The 19,034-nt window shown below is 38.4% G+C and overlaps 1 protein-coding gene across 1 annotated transcript in view; it reads left to right on the top strand.

Annotated features, from left to right (window-relative positions):
* The window catches only part of itga3b (integrin, alpha 3b), a 36,866-nt gene that overhangs the window by 9,340 nt on the left and 8,492 nt on the right, over positions 1–19,034 (top strand). Inside the window, exons 2-13 of the mRNA XM_060863960.1 lie at positions 7,642–7,769; positions 11,636–11,718; positions 13,153–13,402; positions 13,486–13,584; positions 13,677–13,881; positions 15,570–15,763; positions 17,284–17,372; positions 17,514–17,650; positions 17,738–17,818; positions 17,907–17,974; positions 18,063–18,196; positions 18,802–18,948. Coding sequence (XP_060719943.1) covers positions 7,642–7,769; positions 11,636–11,718; positions 13,153–13,402; positions 13,486–13,584; positions 13,677–13,881; positions 15,570–15,763; positions 17,284–17,372; positions 17,514–17,650; positions 17,738–17,818; positions 17,907–17,974; positions 18,063–18,196; positions 18,802–18,948 — 1,615 coding nt within the window. The remainder of the gene's footprint in view (positions 1–7,641; positions 7,770–11,635; positions 11,719–13,152; positions 13,403–13,485; positions 13,585–13,676; positions 13,882–15,569; positions 15,764–17,283; positions 17,373–17,513; positions 17,651–17,737; positions 17,819–17,906; positions 17,975–18,062; positions 18,197–18,801; positions 18,949–19,034) is intronic.

The following is a 19,034-nucleotide window of genomic DNA, read 5'->3' as shown; positions in this document are numbered from 1 at the left end:
TGTATTTGTGTGTTTGTGTGTATTTGTGTGTATTTGTGTGTGTGTGTGTATTTGTGTGTGCACATTATTTAGGACACAATTCTTGCAATATTTGACAATGTTAACTCTAATGTACAAATGCAAATCCATCAGATGCCTCATTTAAATTTAATTATTCATTTCTCATTTGCATAATGTTTTCTGTGCTGTTCCAACATTAAACCCAGCTCACTAATACATACATCATATAGACCGCATGTTTAAATGCACTGAAAACTCATTTCTTTCCTTACTAACAGGCAGAATAGATTAATTTTCCACATCAGCATGAACATTAGCATAACATGTTTACAGCTCACATAACTGAAGCCTAAATATAAAGATGTTAAGAAAACACGATTATTATTAACAAATAAAATATGTATTAATATATATGGTGAAATATCCACCTGTTTCTTTCTTTACTAGGAGACACAAAAAAAATTCTGAATCCTACTAGAAAAATATTCGACATAACACACAATCCAGACTTTAAGATAAATCTAGCGAGAGGAAAAAAAAACAGACTTTTCTCTTTGATAACTCACAATCAATATGACATAACGTCACAGAGTCAGCGCTATAATCAGATTCCTGCTCCTCTTTACAGACTAGTAATTGTACATAATTTTCCCATTTACTGACTACTGATTAGATTCAGGACTTTGCTCCCTGATTCTATTAGAAAATTCAATACGCTAGACTTTTTTTTCTTTCTTTTCTAATCCTCTCAGTGCATGTCCAGGACGCCTTACTATCTCATCTGTTTTCTCTCAGCCCCGTGGTGGTTTCCTGTCCTCCTCAGCTCCTCAGACTGGTTCCAGAAGGTTCTAGAGCTTTCCCAGATCTGGGTTCTCTCTTAGTGATGATACACTATCTAATAATAGGACCTGCCCTGAAACTTTATATTTGCTGGACACCCTTATTTTATACAACTCAGGGTTAAGGGCCTTGCTCATGGGCCCAGCAGTTGCAGCTTGGTGGACCTAGGATTCGAACTCACAACCTTTTGATCAGAAGTCCAACATTACTGAGCTACAATAATGAAATATTGAGATTAATTAAAGCATATTGCATACTTTTTTGGACCAATGTATGTATGAATTTTTTAGAACTTCCAGACCTATCCAGTCCTTTGAAGAAAACATAGCCAAACTGTTGAATATGGATTCATGAGCTAATCTACATGATATTCGAATATGACTGAAGGAAGTAATGACAGATGTAAAGATCTGAGTGCTTTGGAAACTAGAATTTCAACAAAAAATGTGACTTGAATGTAGAGCCCATCAGCTCTGGATTTTTCTCAAACATCATTTATATGCTGGTCCCTGTGAGTATTTATTTGCAGCATGGTAAGAGGGTCTGAGCGTGGGAAGCTCCAAACTCTGTCCCTCTGCCAAGAACTCCAGCCAATCAGGCTTTTTTTTACTCCCCAGTGAAATAGATGAGCAACTGGTAAATAGTGTTGAGTTCTTTTACAAGACTGTTGTGGATGAATGTGTTGTTTAGAACCCAAATAGATAGATAGATAGATAGATAGATACATAGATAGATAGATAGATAGATAGATAGATAGATACTGTAGATAGATCGATCGATCTCCCTTTTACCCTCATAGATGGTGGGACCAGTAGAGCAGTGCTGGTAGGTCTGAGGGTGCGAGGTGCAGTGTGAGGAGTGATAAGAGCTTTGAGGTCAGAGGGAGCTGGTCAGTAGACAAGTATCAGTGTTTAAAATCTGATGTGCTACAGGAAGCCATTAGAGGAGCGCAGCAGCAGCGTGGTGGTGTGGAGAACTTAGGCAGTTTGAAAACAAGTCACACAGCTGCATTCTGGATCATCTGAAGATGACGAATTGTGTTCATATGTAGACCTGACAGCAGTGAGTTACAGGAGTCCAGTCTTGAAATGACAAGAGACTGAACAAGTACCTGTGCAACCTGTGTGGACAAAAATGGCTGAATCCTTCTGATGTTGTAGAGAAGAAACCGACATCACCGAGTCACATTAGCAACGTGCGAGGAAAAGGACAGTTAATTTGTCCATGGTTACTACAAGGTTGTGAGCCCTGACCGAGGAGGAGATCAGAGAGTTGTGGAGACGGTGTACATTGTAGATACAAGAGTAACCAAAAAATATACAGTGTATGTACAGATAAGATACATAAACAGATGTAAACTAGGATAAGCAATGAATGTACAGTTATATACAATTAAAAGTTTATGGTTATGGGGAAAAAAACTGTCTCTAAACCTGCTGGTTCTTGTCCGCATGTTCCTGATGTTTCTCTTCCTGGATGGAAGGAGTTTGAACAGTTTGTGAATTGGTGGAAGGAATCCTTGATGAGCTCTGTGCAGACATCTACTGTGGTGAAGAGACTCGATAGCAGGACGATGCTTTGGATGGCTTTCACTACCCTTTACAGTGATTTCTTTTCACACACTGTGTTAAGTTAAGATGTTAATATACTTGTGTCTGACACGTGCGCTCTAGATCAGAGTACCTGAAGAAATCTCTGTGGAACAAAGAGTACGAAGCGAAACAACCTACAGTAGACCTTCACAACTAACACAACACATACTTTCCTTCACTACACTACATAACCCCACACTTCCATATGCAGCTGTTTTCCTTACAAACAGATGCAGTGTTTCTCGACCTCCGTCTTAATAAATCCTCTGCGTTTGGATTAGCAGATCAGAACCATGGCTCGATTCGTCACAGCATTACAGCATTACACCGTGTTTTGCCTCCAGGTTTCCTGTTTCTAAGACACATGCTGCTTCCAGTACTGTATGTCCAAAGCCCAAGCTGTATCCTGCTGTTACATTTTTACTCTGTTAAAAGAAAATAAATGGATTCTCCCACATCAGCGTTGTTGAATTCTCAAATCTGATCGGGCAGAAGACGATTCGTTTTTAATAAGGATTAAATTAATCAGGGCTTGCAGTGTGTAGGAGATATTAATACACCAATATTCATGCAGAATCGGTGATATGGTAAAGGTTTTCTGGATGAAGAAGTTTATTTATCATTGATGGAAGGAGTCTCCAGCGGCAGTGCTTTATTTGTTTGTTTGTTTGTTTTACATCCCTGGGGTTGAGGGATTGATTCCTACCTCATGTGGTGGACTTTGTATGTTCTCCCTGTGCTTTGGTGGGGTTTCCTCTGTGCACTCCTGTTTCTTCCCCAGGCCAAAGACATGTGCTGTGGACTGATTGATATTACTATATAGTCCATAGAGTGTAAAGGAATAAGTGTATGATTGTGCCTTGTGTCATGTGCCCTGTAATCCCTCAGTATTGATTCCAGTCTCCCTTGTGACCCTGTGTAGGGTAACGCTACAGAAAATAATGGATGGATGGATGGATGGATGGATGGATGGATGGATGGATTTTCATGCACGTCTACTACATGCTTCCTATACAGTAAACTGAGTTATCAGCACATCTTGGAAAGATAAACATATGAGACTCTAGATTAAAGTAGACTAAAGTATTACAAATGAAAACAGCTACATCCTGAAGGCAACAATGAGGCTTTCTGTAGGTTTTAGTGTAACTTGTCTCTTCACCTCTCTCTCTCTCTCTCTCTCTCTCTCTCTCTCTCTCTCTCTCTCTCTCTCTCTCTCTCTCTCTCTCTCTCTGTCTCTCTCTCTCTCTGTCTCTCTTTCTCTGTCTCTCTGTCTCTCTCTCTCTCTCTCTCTCTCTCTCTCTCTCCCTCTCGCTCTCTCTGTCTCTCTCTCTCATGTTATATGCTGTGAAGCTTTTTCCCAAGACCAAAGATTCCCACATCTCAGAAATGCTGTTTTTTTTTTAAAATCAAGTTCCAGACCTTTGATGGTAACATATAGATCCACTTTATCGCTTTATCACTGACTTTTAGACCTATCGATCCATTTGATTCTCGCTGAGATGCTGAGAAGTCAGATTTCTACAGTACGGACATATACGGCTCTTTAGCTTACGGCCAATGGGCCACTTCTGGAGCTCTTCCACCTTCTCATCTGTTCAGTGCAGCCAGGTGAATATAAACATTTGCATCATGGAGAACGGTGCCAGACTGAGCCAGGCGAGATGAACTCATCCCTCTTCTGGCAGATGTGAGTGGGAGAGCAAGTCAGGGTTTAATTCAAGGCTGAGCGTTAGTGACTAATGGTAAGCATGGCTCTCACCTGTGGAAAATCGTATAATAAAAAACACAATAAAATAGCGTTGTCATGTTAAAGAAGTTCTCAAGGCTAATAAGTGAAGGAGATCAGGCTTATCTTTTTTAAATATTGACTTCAGGCTTTCAGACTAGTGCGTACACCAGCATAACTTATCTACTTATCAGCTGCAGATTTTCACTAAAAGCACATTGAAATGTTTTTCCAGAATCTGCGAGCAGTTTGTAGCTGCACTTATTGAAGCTTTGCTCACTGCAAGTGGTACAAACTTGTCATGTTTTTTTCTTCCATTGTACTGTTTCTCTGCCAAAAAAATTAAATAAATAAGACTCTCTCTGTGATTTAGTTAATTAATTATTATTATATTATATAAATTAATAATTTGATGACAAGTTTACTTCAAACGGGATACTTTCTTTCTCTCTTGTTTTCAGATTAAAGATGTTTGAAAGTCAATGTTGACATTTGAAATCACCAAAACAAACACGCCCCTAATCCAAATGGGTGTCACCCCTGTTTTGATAGCTTCGCCCCACACATACATACGTAACCCAGGCAACTATTATGGCGGAACCTGTTGGGGCAGCTGGCTGAGGTTATATATTTATCAATAAATTAACACAATGAGTAATAATATGGTAATACAAATGTGTTTTTGTAGTACTGTGAGTTGTACCGTGAAAGGTTTAGCTCAATTTCACGCTGAAGACGACGTTCAACACCTAGAACCCGAGGCAGAGGTAACGGCAGGTATCCGCCATGTCAGTTTTCAATCGCTTTCTGCTAATGTCACACATGCGCACTGAACACTCTCTCCGCCGCATATTGACAAGACACGCCCCTTTCTGCTCATTGGCTACACGTTTATTTTGTTTGTTGGGCCGACTCAGTTTCCCACCTTTAAAGACGATTCAGATTTTCTTTTACGTACAAAAACATTCAGTACGACACAAAGTGACGTGTTTTTCGCGAAGCCAACTACCAATAAAATTTTCCAAAAATATATACAGGTAGGAAAGAGAAAAGATACTGAAAAAATACTGAAAATATCTAATTAACTAAATTAAAATAATTAATGAATTAATAAAAGTGGGCCAAATTTTATACACAAAAATTTTCTTACTACAGAATACTTTTAAGGACAACTTTGCTTGACTTATTGATTGGGATGAGTTCTGTATGATCAGTTGGATTTTTTTTCTGAATGTCCTACATTTTTGTTTCCAGATCAAACACTGGCTCATCGCCAAAGGTTTTTTTTTTTTTTTTTTTGTTTTTTTTTTTATCACTTAGTCATGGAGTTCACTTTTACAACTTGTGAGCAAGTCCCAACTCCTCCGAGCTTTTATTCGCAGCTTTAACACCTGGTTAAAGATTGCTCAGCCCTGAGATACACATCCAGCACAGCTACTCTTTCATGACATCACTCGGGCAAAGAAATTTCACAGACCGAGGGCAAATACTTTTCGGTCAATGCAGCAGATGGGCTGAAGGTATGGGAATAATAAAAGAAGAAACACAGCAGCTGAATGACATGTTAGGTTTAGTTAGGAATTGTTGACATTTGATTTATAAAAGATTTTAAAAATTTTGTTTTATAAAAGAGTTCCATCTATTTAAATAGGTCCAGTTTGTCTTATTTTATTATATACACGTTTCTTTTTTTTCACTTATAAATACACGCCGAGCATAAATATTTTAGCAGAGTCTCAGGATGTGTCCCAGGATGACAGAATTCAGTGTCTTAGCCACTTTTCATGGTTTGAAAAAACCCAGAAACACTTTATCAGTCCTTCCCTCCTCCTCCTCCTCACTCAGGCCTGAACTCAACTTTTCTCTCCGGCTGCTTGATCCCTCCCCTTCCTCTGAGGACAAACGTGCTTTAGTGTCTTCTGTCTTCCCTCACAGCGTTGAGTGGTGTAGGGTTTGGTGCGTTTCTGTGGAGCTGGAATCCGAAATCAGGAATTTCAGTTCATAAGAAGTGTAAGAAATGTGAATTAGGATCCAATCAATCAGATAATTTGAAATTGAATTTTGAGTTGAGAGTAAATTTTATATGGTTGAACACACACAGACACACACACACACACACGTATTAAAGCATAACGCAACACAGTAGGCAGCAGCGACACTTCAAGTCAATGCAAATGAGTCGTTTTTGATGTGGAATTTTATTTTGATGTTTTATTGGGTCTTTACAGGGTTACACTGTCACTGGTCAGCACAAGGCTGTTTGATAGTGCTGGGATTGAATCTCACAGCCTTCCACCTATAAGTCAGATGTCTTTACCTTCCTACATTAATCATATCACCTTTTCCAAATATTAACCATAAAGGTTAACATCCAGCTCTTGCAAAAATTCACAAGTTTAATTTTAGTGAATTAGCTACTTGTGTAAGCCGCATCTTAATCAAGAGCACTTAGGCTTAGACCTTGTACTAATAGTAAACATTTTCTACGATATCCACACGTGCACAACAACAACAGAAGAAACATACAGAAGCCATGCGTGCATCCGCAGTCACCTACTGTGTCAGTACTTACTGCATTTGATTCAATGCTTACTGCATCTGAATCAGTACCTTCTGTATTTGATTTCGTACTTACAGCATTTAATTCCGTGCTTAATGCATTTGATTCAGTTCTTACAGCATTTGATTCAGTTCCTACTGCATTTGATTCAGTTTTTACTGCAATTGATTCAGTGCCTTCTGCATTTGATTCAGTTCTTACTGCATTCGATTCAGTACCTACTATATGCGATTCAATACCAGCTGCATTTGATTCAGTTTTTAGTGCATTTGATTCAATACCTATTGTACTTCATTCAGTGCTTACTCCATTCAATTCAGTACCTACTGCCTTCGATTCAGTGCTTACTCTATTCGATTCAGTGCCTACTGCTTTCGATTCAGTGCTTACTCTAATCGATTCAGTGCTAACTCTATTCGATTCATTGCCTACTGCTTTCGATTCAGTGCTTACTCTATTCGATTCAGTGCCTACTGCTTTCTATTCAGTGCTTACTCTAATCGATTCAGTGCTAACTCTATTCAATTCAGTGGCTACTGCTTTCGAATCAGTGCTTACTCTATTCGATTCAGTGCCTACTGCTTTCGAGTCAGTGCGTACTCTATTCGATTCAATGCCTACTGCTTTCGATTCAGTACCTTATGATACAGTCTGATTAGTACTTTTGTACTGATTAGTATACGTGTGCAGTATGAATAGAATCTAACTAACTAACTAACTAACTTTTTCAAAAAAACACATTTTTTAGGTAAGAATGAACGTAATATTTTTAGATAATGAGTTTTGTCTTTTTACCTTGATATCCTCCTGAAAGTGAATCTCAGATGTAACTGAAGACAGACTGACTGCATTTCAGAAACCTGCATTCAGCACCAAATGAAGGTCTGAAAACGGTTTCTGTACTCGTTCTTTTTTTGCAGACTCCTAGCAGGAGCACCCAAAGAGAAAGCTTTATCACAGCTGAAGGTAAACGAGACCGGAGCCATCTACTCATGCCCCATCACCACAGAGCCGACAGACTGCACCAGAGTCGACCTCATCACCTCAAGTAAGCACGTGTTCATCTACTATATATATATATATATATATATATATATATATATATATATATATATATATATATATATATATATATATTAATATAATATAATATATAATATAACATAATATAATGAATTACCTTTTTTTTTATAAATAAATAAAAATGTTATAAAATATAATATACAATGTAAAATAATAAACTAAAAAAGAATAATGAAATGAAAGACAAAATAAATATAATGCAATATAAAAACAATAAATAAGTTAATAAATAAATGTTGAAATATTATTAGACAAATTTGTACTATTTACTGAATAAAGGACAAAACCTCATAAAAAAATTTCTAATACTTTTGAATATTTGTGAAGTGACTTTTTTAATCCTCAGAAAGCTTCACAAGCGAATGATTTATTTTTACTCTCTTTCTTGTACTTTTCTAAACGTGACGAGTTCAAATATCTTGAATCTAGACATATTTATCATTATAAATCTTTTATTTGTTTTACTACAATTTTTATAATTTTATATTATAACATTTTTATTATTAATTAATTCATTCATTTATGAATTCTTTACATTTATTAATACTTTTTTTCACTTAAATTGTAAATGAATCTAATATTTTTCTTATATTATTTAATATTATATGTGTATTAATAATGAGTGTATGTATCATTAATATATTTATTTATTTAGACAGTTAGTTAGTTAGTTGGTCTGGTTTTGACTTTCATTTTTAAATTCAATAATTGCGTAAATATTATCACTTTTATAAATAATTAATGATTGCTTTTCTAATTTAACTTTAGAATTTTTAGATGCACTTTTACTTTTACTTTAACTCCAAACCAAATCACTGACTTGATATAAGTCAAACTGACTGAATAATAAAAGTAGAAAGAATTCCACAAAGAATTTCATTTCAGCTGCTTTATATATATATATATATATATATATATATATATATATATATATATATATATTCAGCGAGTTTGGACACACAAGTCACAACACCTGAGTGTCTCACCACAGGGTATTATGTTCAGAAGATTAGTTACCCCCTCGCCCTCACACAGGTGTGTGGTGATTGGTGACACACATTCAGGACCTGAAACGAGTTCTACTGCTTATTTCTGCTTCTTAGAACAAAAGGATTGTCCTTGTTCAGGTCAACAAGGGTGGATTTCATTTCACTAGTCTTTAATGATGCCTATATTTTTTCGCACACACTGTCAATGAACTTTTACACCCAGCGTGATGATGCTGTGAAGGATGCCTTGGTGTTTGTTATAGTAGGTGTTGTCATTTCAAATTATGAATTTGCTGTTTGTGCTCTGTAGTAAGTGCCAAATGCAGATCAACTGAGATAACCGCCATACCGCAGCAGCGTGCCTCGCCCGTGCCCGTGTCGGCTGTTTATGTTCAATGACAAATGTATCAGCCCAGTTTTTCAGGGCAGTAAAACCTCAGCAAACACTGAACTTGTTTGACCGACAAAGTACAAAGCATTCTCGTCAGCCGTTCTTGAACAAACATTCTGCGTCTTTTAGCCTCTAATTTTGTTTGATGTTGCTGTTGATTTCTCACACACACACACACACACACACACACACACACACACACACACACACACACACACACAAACACACACAGAAACACACATAAACACACACACAGTACACATATATACACAGAAACACACACAAATACACACATAAACACATATACACAGAAACACACACACATACGCACATACACACATACACACACACACACACACACACATATATATAGTAACATATACAGTATCTGACAGAAGTGATTACACCCCTCACATTTTTGTAAATATTTTATTGTATCTTTTCATGTGACAACACTGAAGAAATGACACTGTGCTCCAATGTAAAGTAGTTAGCGTACAGCTTGTATAACAGAGTAAATTTGCTGTCCATCAAAATAACTTCACACACAGCCATTAATGTCTAAACTGCGGGCCACAAAAGTGAGTACACCAGTAAGTGAAAATGTCCAAATTTTGCTCAAAGTGTCAATATTTGGCCTCTGATCAGAGTTGTGTCTCTGCTAGTATTACTTGATCTTAGTACAGCTTTTGATACCATTGACCGTGTTATTTTACTTGATAGGCTAGAACATGATGTTGGTGTTAAAGGGACAGCCCTCTCCTGGATCGGGTCTTATTTGACGGATCGCTATCAGTTCGTAGATTTAATTGGTGACCACTCTAAACAAACAAAGGTAATGCTCGGTGTTCTGCAAGGTTCTGTTTTAGGCCCATTGCTTTTCTCCTTATTTATGCTACCACTTGGTGCAATCATTCGTAAACATGGTATTTTCTTTCACTGTTATGCTGATGACACACAGCTACTGTATATGTTTCAGTCATATAAGTCAGATGTGAGTCACCAGCTTAATAAGATTGAAGATTGTATGCAAGACATTAGACAGTGGATGCTGACTAACGTCCTCCTGCTTAGTATTTTAAATTTTAAGTTAATATTTAAATACATTTTAAACATTAATTGAATTATATTCACTTATTTATTTTTATCCTTTCATTCATTCATTCATTCATCTTCTACCGCTTATCCGAACTACCTCAGGTCACGGGGAGCCTGTGCCTATCTCAGGCGTCATCGGGCATCAAGGCAGGATACACCTTGGACGGAGTGCCAACCCATCGCAGAGCACACACACACTCTCATTCACTCACACAATCACACACTACGGACAATTTTCCAGAGATTACAATCAACCTACCATGCATGTCTTTGGACTGGGGGAGAAAACCGGAGTACCCGGAGGAAACCCCCGAGGCACGGGGAGAACATGCAAACTCCACACACACAAGGCGGAGGCGGGAATCAAACCCCAACCCTGGAGGTGTGAGGCGAACGTGCTAACCACTAAGCCACCGTGCCCCCCTTTTTTATCCTTATTTTCTCTTATTATTACTATTATATGTTTATTTCTTTTTTCTCTCTCTTCTATTTCCATACTTCTGTAAAGCTGCTTAAGACAATGGGAATTGTTAAAAGTTCTATACAAATAAATTAATTGAATTTAGTTGAATATTTTGTGTGGCTGGCCATCATTATTTTCCAGCACTGCCTTATCTTGGTCATGAAGTTCACCAGAGCATCACAGACTGTTGCTGGAGTCCTCTTCCACTCCTCCATAACAGAGCTGGTGGAGGTTAGAGACTTTGTGCTCCTCCACCTTCCATTTGAGGAGCTACCACAGATGCTCAATAGGGTTTAGGTCTGGAGACATGCTTGGCCAGTGCATCACCTTTACCCTCAGCTTCTTTACCAAGGCATTGGTCGTCTTGGAGGTGTGTTTGGGGTCGTTATCATGTTTGAATACTGCCCCGCGGCCCAATCTCTGAAGGGAGGGGATCATATTTATGGTTCCCTCAGTGAATTGTAGCTCCCTAGTTCCGGCAGCACTCAGACCATGACACTCCCACCACCATGCTTGACTGGAGGCAAGACACACTTGTCTTTCTACTCCTCACCTGGTTGCCACACACACACCATCTTAATGGCTGTGTGTTGAGTTATTTTGATGGGACAGCAAATTTACTCTGTTATACAAGCTGAACACTCACCACTATACGTTGTAGCACAGTGTAATTTCTTCAGTGTTGTCACATGAAAAAATATGAATAAAATTTACAAAGATTTGAGGGGTGTACTTACTTCTGTCAAATACTGTACATACATACACACACACACAAATACACACATACTTTTTTCAAACATTAAGTAAATGATTTTTTAATATTTAAAAAATACCTTGAATGCAATTAATATCGTTATCATTATAATGTATCATGTTTTTCTCTTCTGTAGCGGATTCCTCCGAAATGATAGAAGGCATGTGGCTTGGCGTGACCGTAGCCAGTCAGAGAGAGCATCCTGGTGGACGAATATTGGTAAGACAGTTCATTAGGACATACAGCATACCTGTATAATTAGGTAGCTTCTTTAGGGAGGAGGATCTATAACACACTGTGCAGTGGAAACATATTGTATAGTTCTTTCTGTTGTATCGCTGCTAAAAATAATTGAATGAACGTTAGTGCGAGAGAAACTGGTCTCATTCGGTGCATTTCCTTCTGTACTCTCTTTGAAATTAAGGAATGTTCTTTTTGGGAGATTGAAGGTGTGTCATAACAATTTAGCTTCATCACAAGAACCTTTAATGACACAGTCAAGTTTCCAAAGCTTTGATCATTCATAACTGACAACTGCTTGGTAACAAAATAGAATTTACGAGCTAGCAAAGGTTTCTTGTCACTTGCCACAGTGTTAGCAGAGTTCCTGTAGATGTTTCCTCAGAAACTGGAAGTTCTCATATTTGTATGTTATGAAATGTGTGTATTTGTGTGTATTATTTAATTATAGATCATTTTAATTATGCAAAAACTGTAAAAGCAACAGTGCAAAAGAACAAATCTACTGTATATATAATTTGACTTTTTTGCGATTTTTTTTAAATTGTTCTTGAAACACGTTCGTCTTTACCGTAATGGCAACGTGCAGTCATGATGGTGTCGACTCATGAGTTTGTGTAAAACCTTCTGGAAACCCACTCGAGTGCTGTTGTGGAGTGAACGTGTGTGTCGTTGAAAGAGAAGACAGTTAAAGAATAACTTCAAGTCAGACTGCACACAATTACAGACAATTACAGGAGACTGCACATAATTAGACTAACTACACAAACTGAACAAGCCTACATACAACTACACAAGACTACACACACCTACACAAGCCTACATACAACTACACACAAATACAGCAAACAACACACAACTAAACCAGACTACACACAACTACTCAAGCCTATATACAACTACACAAGACTACACACAACTATACAAGCCTACATACAACTACACAAGACTACACACAAATACAGCAAACAACACACACCTAAATCAGACTGCACACAACTACACAAGACTACACACAACGACACAAGCCTACATACAACTACACAAGACTACACGCAACTACGTAAGACAACATACTGTAGATCTACAACAGACTACACACAAATACACGAGTACACACTACAGCAAACTACACACAACTAAATTAGACTGCACACAATTAGCGTGTGTGTGTGTGTGTGTGTGTGTGTGTGTTATTCAGTATTTCCTCTGTAGTACCTTTCCTTCAGTATTAATATGGACAACATTTCAGTTTAATTATTGATCTAGAAAAAGTGCAGAGTCCTGAATTGAACTTCCAGTTTTAAATAAATCTTTTAACTTAAACAGAAAGCGCTTTCTAACTGTCTGATTTTTATGTTCTCATATCCTGTTATTAGTTATTAGGATCTGAAGAATATTTTCTTCTCACAGGCATGTGGCCACCGCTATGTGAAAATAGTGCACGGTGGAGGAGAGGAACAGCGCCGGATGGTGGGCAAGTGCTTCGTCCGTGGGAACGACCTGAGCTTTGACCGCAATGACTTATGGCAGGATCACCCGTATGAAGTGTGCAACCCCAACACCGACATGGAGCTGGAGGGCATGTGTAACATGGGCATTTCTGCAGGCATGACGGACAGCGACGTCTACATCGGCTGCACCGGGAGTTTTGAATGGCAGGGTGAGCTGCACGGATAACTACACCCGCAGGACTGGTGAACGCTGCTGCACGCCATGTGAATAAGCTTCTCTTTCTTTTCCCAGGCAACGTGCATGTTACATGGAGAGACACGACTCCGGACAACTCCTGGGATTACAGTGAAAAAGACTTCGGTTCTCTAAATAAGCGCAACAGCTACATGGGTATGTCCAGATGTTCTCCATTTACAGTCACTCCACCGGACTGCGCTATTTCACTGTTTGAATTACGTCAGTGATGTCATTTTGAATTTTAGGTTACTCGGTGACGGAAGACTTAAAGCTGTTAAGCAGGAAAGAATACACAGTGGTTACAGGGGCTCCCAGAGACGACTCCAGGGGGTCGGTGACGCTGGCGGTGAAAGGCCAGTCTAACCTCGAGCCTGCCTTTATAATCCCAGGAGAGCAAGTGGGCTCGTACTTTGGGAGCAGTGTCGCAGTGACGGATCTCAACAATGACGAGTAGGCCACCTTCCTCAATTACGATAACACTTCTGTTCCAGATTTAAACTGACCTAACCCTTGAAATGCCTTGAAAATGAACAAATCCGTTTCTAGAAACAATCAGGATCGGATTTATTAGATATTTCTTAAAGCATCTTTCCGATCTGTATGGAAAACCCTCACAACATCGGGTGCCTCATCTGTCTTTCTTTCTTTTAAGATGACCCCGTATACGCAGCCAGTTGAACTAAAATAAAAGCAGTCATTCTGCCTAAAGACACCTAAAACCATGCTAGTTAAGTATGCTAGCTTTTCTAGTTCATGCTTTGATCAAGACAGACTGTGAAACAAGTGTCAGACTTCTCAGTTCAGTTTGTAATCAGATACCCGGGTGATGCTCCTTTACATGCAGGTGGGAAAAAAAGAAACACAATTCGATTCAGGAAAACATGCAGTCTTTAGGATTCTAGATGAAATATAATATCAAATATTCAAGATTTCAAGTGATTCTCTTACTCTAAGTGTTCATACTCTGCAAAATGATTACTTATAATTGCAAGTAGAATTGTCTTATTAAGTATTGACAATTATTCTGCTCATTTTTAGCAATTATTTCTAGAGAAGAGAAAATGACAGAAAAACAGAAAAGAGCAGACTTATATTTGTTCTCATAATGAGAAATATTAGATGACTTTTCTTCATTCGAGGTGGCGTAAAAGTCTAGTGAATAAAAAATATGAGTTAAATGACATTATTATGGGCTTCCTAAGACAATTTTAACACAGGAACTGTTAAAAAAAAGAAATAGGAAAGAAAGAAAGCAAAATATTTGGCACCTGTGGGGTTTTTATTTCTGTAAGATTGCTTGAAGAATTGTCTTTTAGGACAAGACATAAATGTCCAGCAGGAGCACAAGGTGCAGGTCTGCTGTAATTTTATTTTATTATTATTATTATTATTATTATTATTATTATTATTATTATTATAACAATTGTAATTTTTGATTGTGACTTGCAGTCTCTTTATGAAGAAATAAAATGTTTAAAACTTGAGTTATTGACCATCTATTACCAATACAGATCAGAATGTTTATACAAGATCGTTTCTTTAAGTTTATATGTATTTTACATTTCTATGTAAATTTAATTAATTAAAAAAAAATACTCTAATGGGAATTTTAAATCCCCCTAATTAAAAATAAAAATCTCAGCATTTTTTAAGGTCATTTTTGTAATTTCTAACAAAAGTACACTAACAAAAAAAATCATCCTATAAAATATAAGCCAAGTTAAAATGAAATTCTAAAAATTCTAAATTATATTTTCTTAAAAAAAAAAATATTAAAGTTGAAATTCAAAAAGTTTTTTTTCACAAGGCTTACAGAAATCTGCTATAAATGGTTGGCTGACATTTTTACACACAATAAATGAACATTTACAAATATACACTTTTTACAGTGTTCATGATTCACATCACATTTAAATATTCATATTAGAAAATGTCTTTTACCATGTAACGTCTTTCCCAGGCTATCACACATTTGTTCTTTGTCACTATAAAATGTCTGTTTGTATTCATCCCTCCTCTGATTGCTCACCTTTCACCATAAACGTGACATTTCCAAGTGAACAAACAGAACAACACACAAAAGCTAACCGATGTTTCTCTTTGGCTTTGTCATGTTTTGTGCCACATGTTCACCACAGCTGGAACGACCTGATCGTGGGAGCGCCGTTCTATTTTGACCGCTACAAAGAGCAAGGTGGAGCCGTGTATGTTTTTATCAACGAAAACGGATCGTTCCAGAACAAGTCTAGCATCGTCCTGAAAGGTGCCAAGGGTTCTGCGTTTGGATTTGCTGTGGCAGCTATAGGAGATGTGAATCAGGATGGATTCCAAGGTGCAGTGTATATCAGAATCATGCAGTAAACAAATGCATGCAATGTGCAAAAAATGGTCAGGGTTACAGCATTTGGCAGACGCCATCATCTAGAGGGGCTTAGATTTTATCTCTCCCGCCAGTGGCACCTTGATGGACCTGGGACTCACAACCTTCCAACTGGTAGTTCAACCACTAGGCTACCACATCCTACATGTAGACTCGAACCTCCAGCATGACAATGCCCCCGTGTACAAAGCTAGCTCCTTGTAGACACAATTGAAGATCCACTGAACACACCACGGACACCACAGACCTCCAGATTCTCTAACTTCCAAACATTCCTGTACCTGAATGAACAAGCCACACTTTAATATCCAGTGGCCTTCCTATGAGAGTCGAAGTTATTATAGTAGAAACTGGAACAAGCAGGTATAAGGCAGTGGAGTGGTAGCTCGGTTGGACTGCAGTTGGTGGTGAGTTTAAATCCCAGCAATGCCAAGCTGCCATTACCATCACTCCTCAGTGGTATAAATGTAAAGCTGCTCTGGATCTGATAAATGCTGTTAAACCAAAAATATACACCGATCAGGCATAACATTATGACCACTGACGGTCACTCACAGCACATGTAATTGGGTGGGATGTATTAGGCAGCAAGTGAAAATTTTGTCCTTGAGGTTGATTGCCCTTGAGGAAAAATGCATCTCCAAAACTGCAGCTCTTGTGTGGTGATCCTGGTCTGTAGTGGTCAGTATCTGTCAAAAGGGGTCCAAGGAAAATACAGTGGTCAACCGGCAACAGGTTCATGAGTGGCCAAGGTTAGTTAATTTGACAGGTACCACCTACCTAAGCATTGTTGCAGACCATATACATGCACTTGAATGGAAACAGTATTCCCTGATGGCTGTGGGACAAGTCCGATCTGTGGGTGCCCCACCTCACAACTTACAGGACTTAAAGGATCTGCTGCTAACATCTTGGTGCCAGATACCACAGCACACCTTCAGGGGTCTAGTGGAGTCCATGACTCAGTGGGTAAGGGCTGTTTTGGCAGCAAAATGGGGACCAACACAATATTAGGAAGGAGATCATAATGATATGCCTGATCAGTGTATATGGATGTGATGGTCGTGTGTCCACATACTTTTGCCCAAAGTAGCAGTGTTGCCTGTAGATCTTGTATATGCTAGCGTTTGTGTTTATTTAACAAAATGCTCAGTGGTTTCAGCTTCATGTTGTCAGCAGGTTTTCTGAATATAATCATTCTTGCAGTTCAATAGTAAATTATTGAATAGATTAATAAATAAATAAATAAATAAATAACGTGAACATTTGCTTGCCCTGCGATGGGTTGGCACTCCGTCCAGGGTGTATCCTGCCTTGATGCCCAATGACGCCTGAGATAGGCACAGGCTCCCCGTGACCCGAGGTAGTTCGGATAAGCGGTAGAAGATGAATGAATGAACATTTGCTACCACCTAGAGGCTGAGTAACCCAAGTACATGAATACCCACTCTCTTGATCTCTTGCCATGTCAGATATTGCAGTTGGAGCCCCATTCCATGATTCCGGAAAAGTCTATATATGGATGGGAAGCAAAGAGGGAATAACAAATGTTCCCAGTCAGGTAAAGTTAAGCAGTGTTTTGCTCCATATAAGAAGTGAATTGCATTCAATGTACTGTAAATGAGCGGATGATGTTTTATCCAGCTAGAGTCTGGAGTATAAGGTAGACTTGTTCAGTTTGTGTAACTCTTTTCTTTTTTAGGTTATTGAAGGGAAGACTTTGGGCTCTGGTGGGTTCCAGACGTTCGGTTATTCCCTCAGCGGAGGCATGGATATGGACGGCAACAAATATCCTGATATCTTAGTCGGCTCTCTCGACGATCGTATAGCACTTCTGAGGTTGGTCATGAAAAGTTTACGACCTGCTTTAGTGGTAAAGTGTGTATGAATAAATGTTCCAGAAATTTTATTATGGTTTTATATTAGGGCACGTCCAGTTATCCATTTATCCAGAAACTTCACAGTAGAGCCAAATATTGTGGATCCCAGCCAGTGCATCGATACTTGGTAAGGATGCTACTTTAAAGTTTAAACGTTTGGGGTTTTTTTTATCAGCAAGTTTGATAATTCTGTATCCTGGATTATGTATTTGCAGTATAACAGCAACGATGTGTTTTACTTACACACTGAGCAACGGAAATCGCAACTTTAAGAAGGGCATTAGTAAGTAAAAAGGAATCAGACAATGCTTTGGATTTGACTGTTCTGAATGATAAGACCATATAGTGTAAGACCTTTATTTTCTTTTCAGCTGTAAAATACACAGTAGAGGCGGACCGCAACCGGCGCAGTCCAAGAGTGCAGTTCATCAACGGCAAAAGCACGTACACAGGTCTCCTGTCCTTCTCTTCTCCGACCTGCCAGGAGCTCAAGCTTCGGATAAATGTAAGAGAATGTTGTTAAATATTTACACAAACCTACACATAAGGTGGCTTTTGTGTTCTAACGTTATCTGATTGGTTAGAAACAATAGCCTAGTTACTAATTTATTCATACTTGTTGAACATGTTGATGTGTACATGGAAGTTGAGGAGGTTGATCATTTCCAAAATGTTTCAAACATCTCAATAGACCATAGACATATCAAACTTACTTATTGAATGGAAGGATAACTAAAAGGCTAATGCTAGCATTCTCCAGCATGCTAGTTCATATGATGTAATGACCTCACATCTCAAATGCTGGGAGTTTTGAGGAGTCGTGCCTTCTCCATGTTCTTCAGAGGTTTCCTCTGGGTACTCCACTTTCCTTCAGTCCCAAGACATGATCTGACTGATCTTTAAATTATCTGTATTGTGTAAATGTGTGTCATTGTGCACTCTGATGGTTTGGCCCTTGGGATAGAATCCAGGCTCCTTGGACAGCCTTACACAATTAGCCACTGATGAAAATAATTAATTGAACCAGACAAAGATCACCTCAGGTTGTTGGTTTCAGCTCGATGGCTGAGTTCTTCTGCCTAAACCAACCATGTTTTTTTTTCACAACAGGAGCAGATAACAAATAAACTGGAGCCGGTTGTGTTTCTTTTAAATGTTTCATTGAACGAGGCTTCAGTGGAGCCTGAACAGACTCTACAGGACCTTGACACATTCCCGATGCTCAGCAGCCAGCAGCAGCTGACTGAAAAAACTGAGGTAGAGATAAATATAATCCACATACAAATGTTACACATGCGCTGGCTGATACTGAATACTATACTATTTACAGTACATAGTGTATA

This window comes from Tachysurus vachellii, chromosome 2 (genome assembly GCF_030014155.1).
Source record: "Tachysurus vachellii isolate PV-2020 chromosome 2, HZAU_Pvac_v1, whole genome shotgun sequence".
In the NCBI taxonomy this organism is placed as follows: Eukaryota; Metazoa; Chordata; class Actinopteri; order Siluriformes; family Bagridae; genus Tachysurus; species Tachysurus vachellii.
The sequence above is the reverse complement of the archived record's forward strand: the minus strand, read 5'-3'. Positions and strand labels throughout refer to the sequence as shown.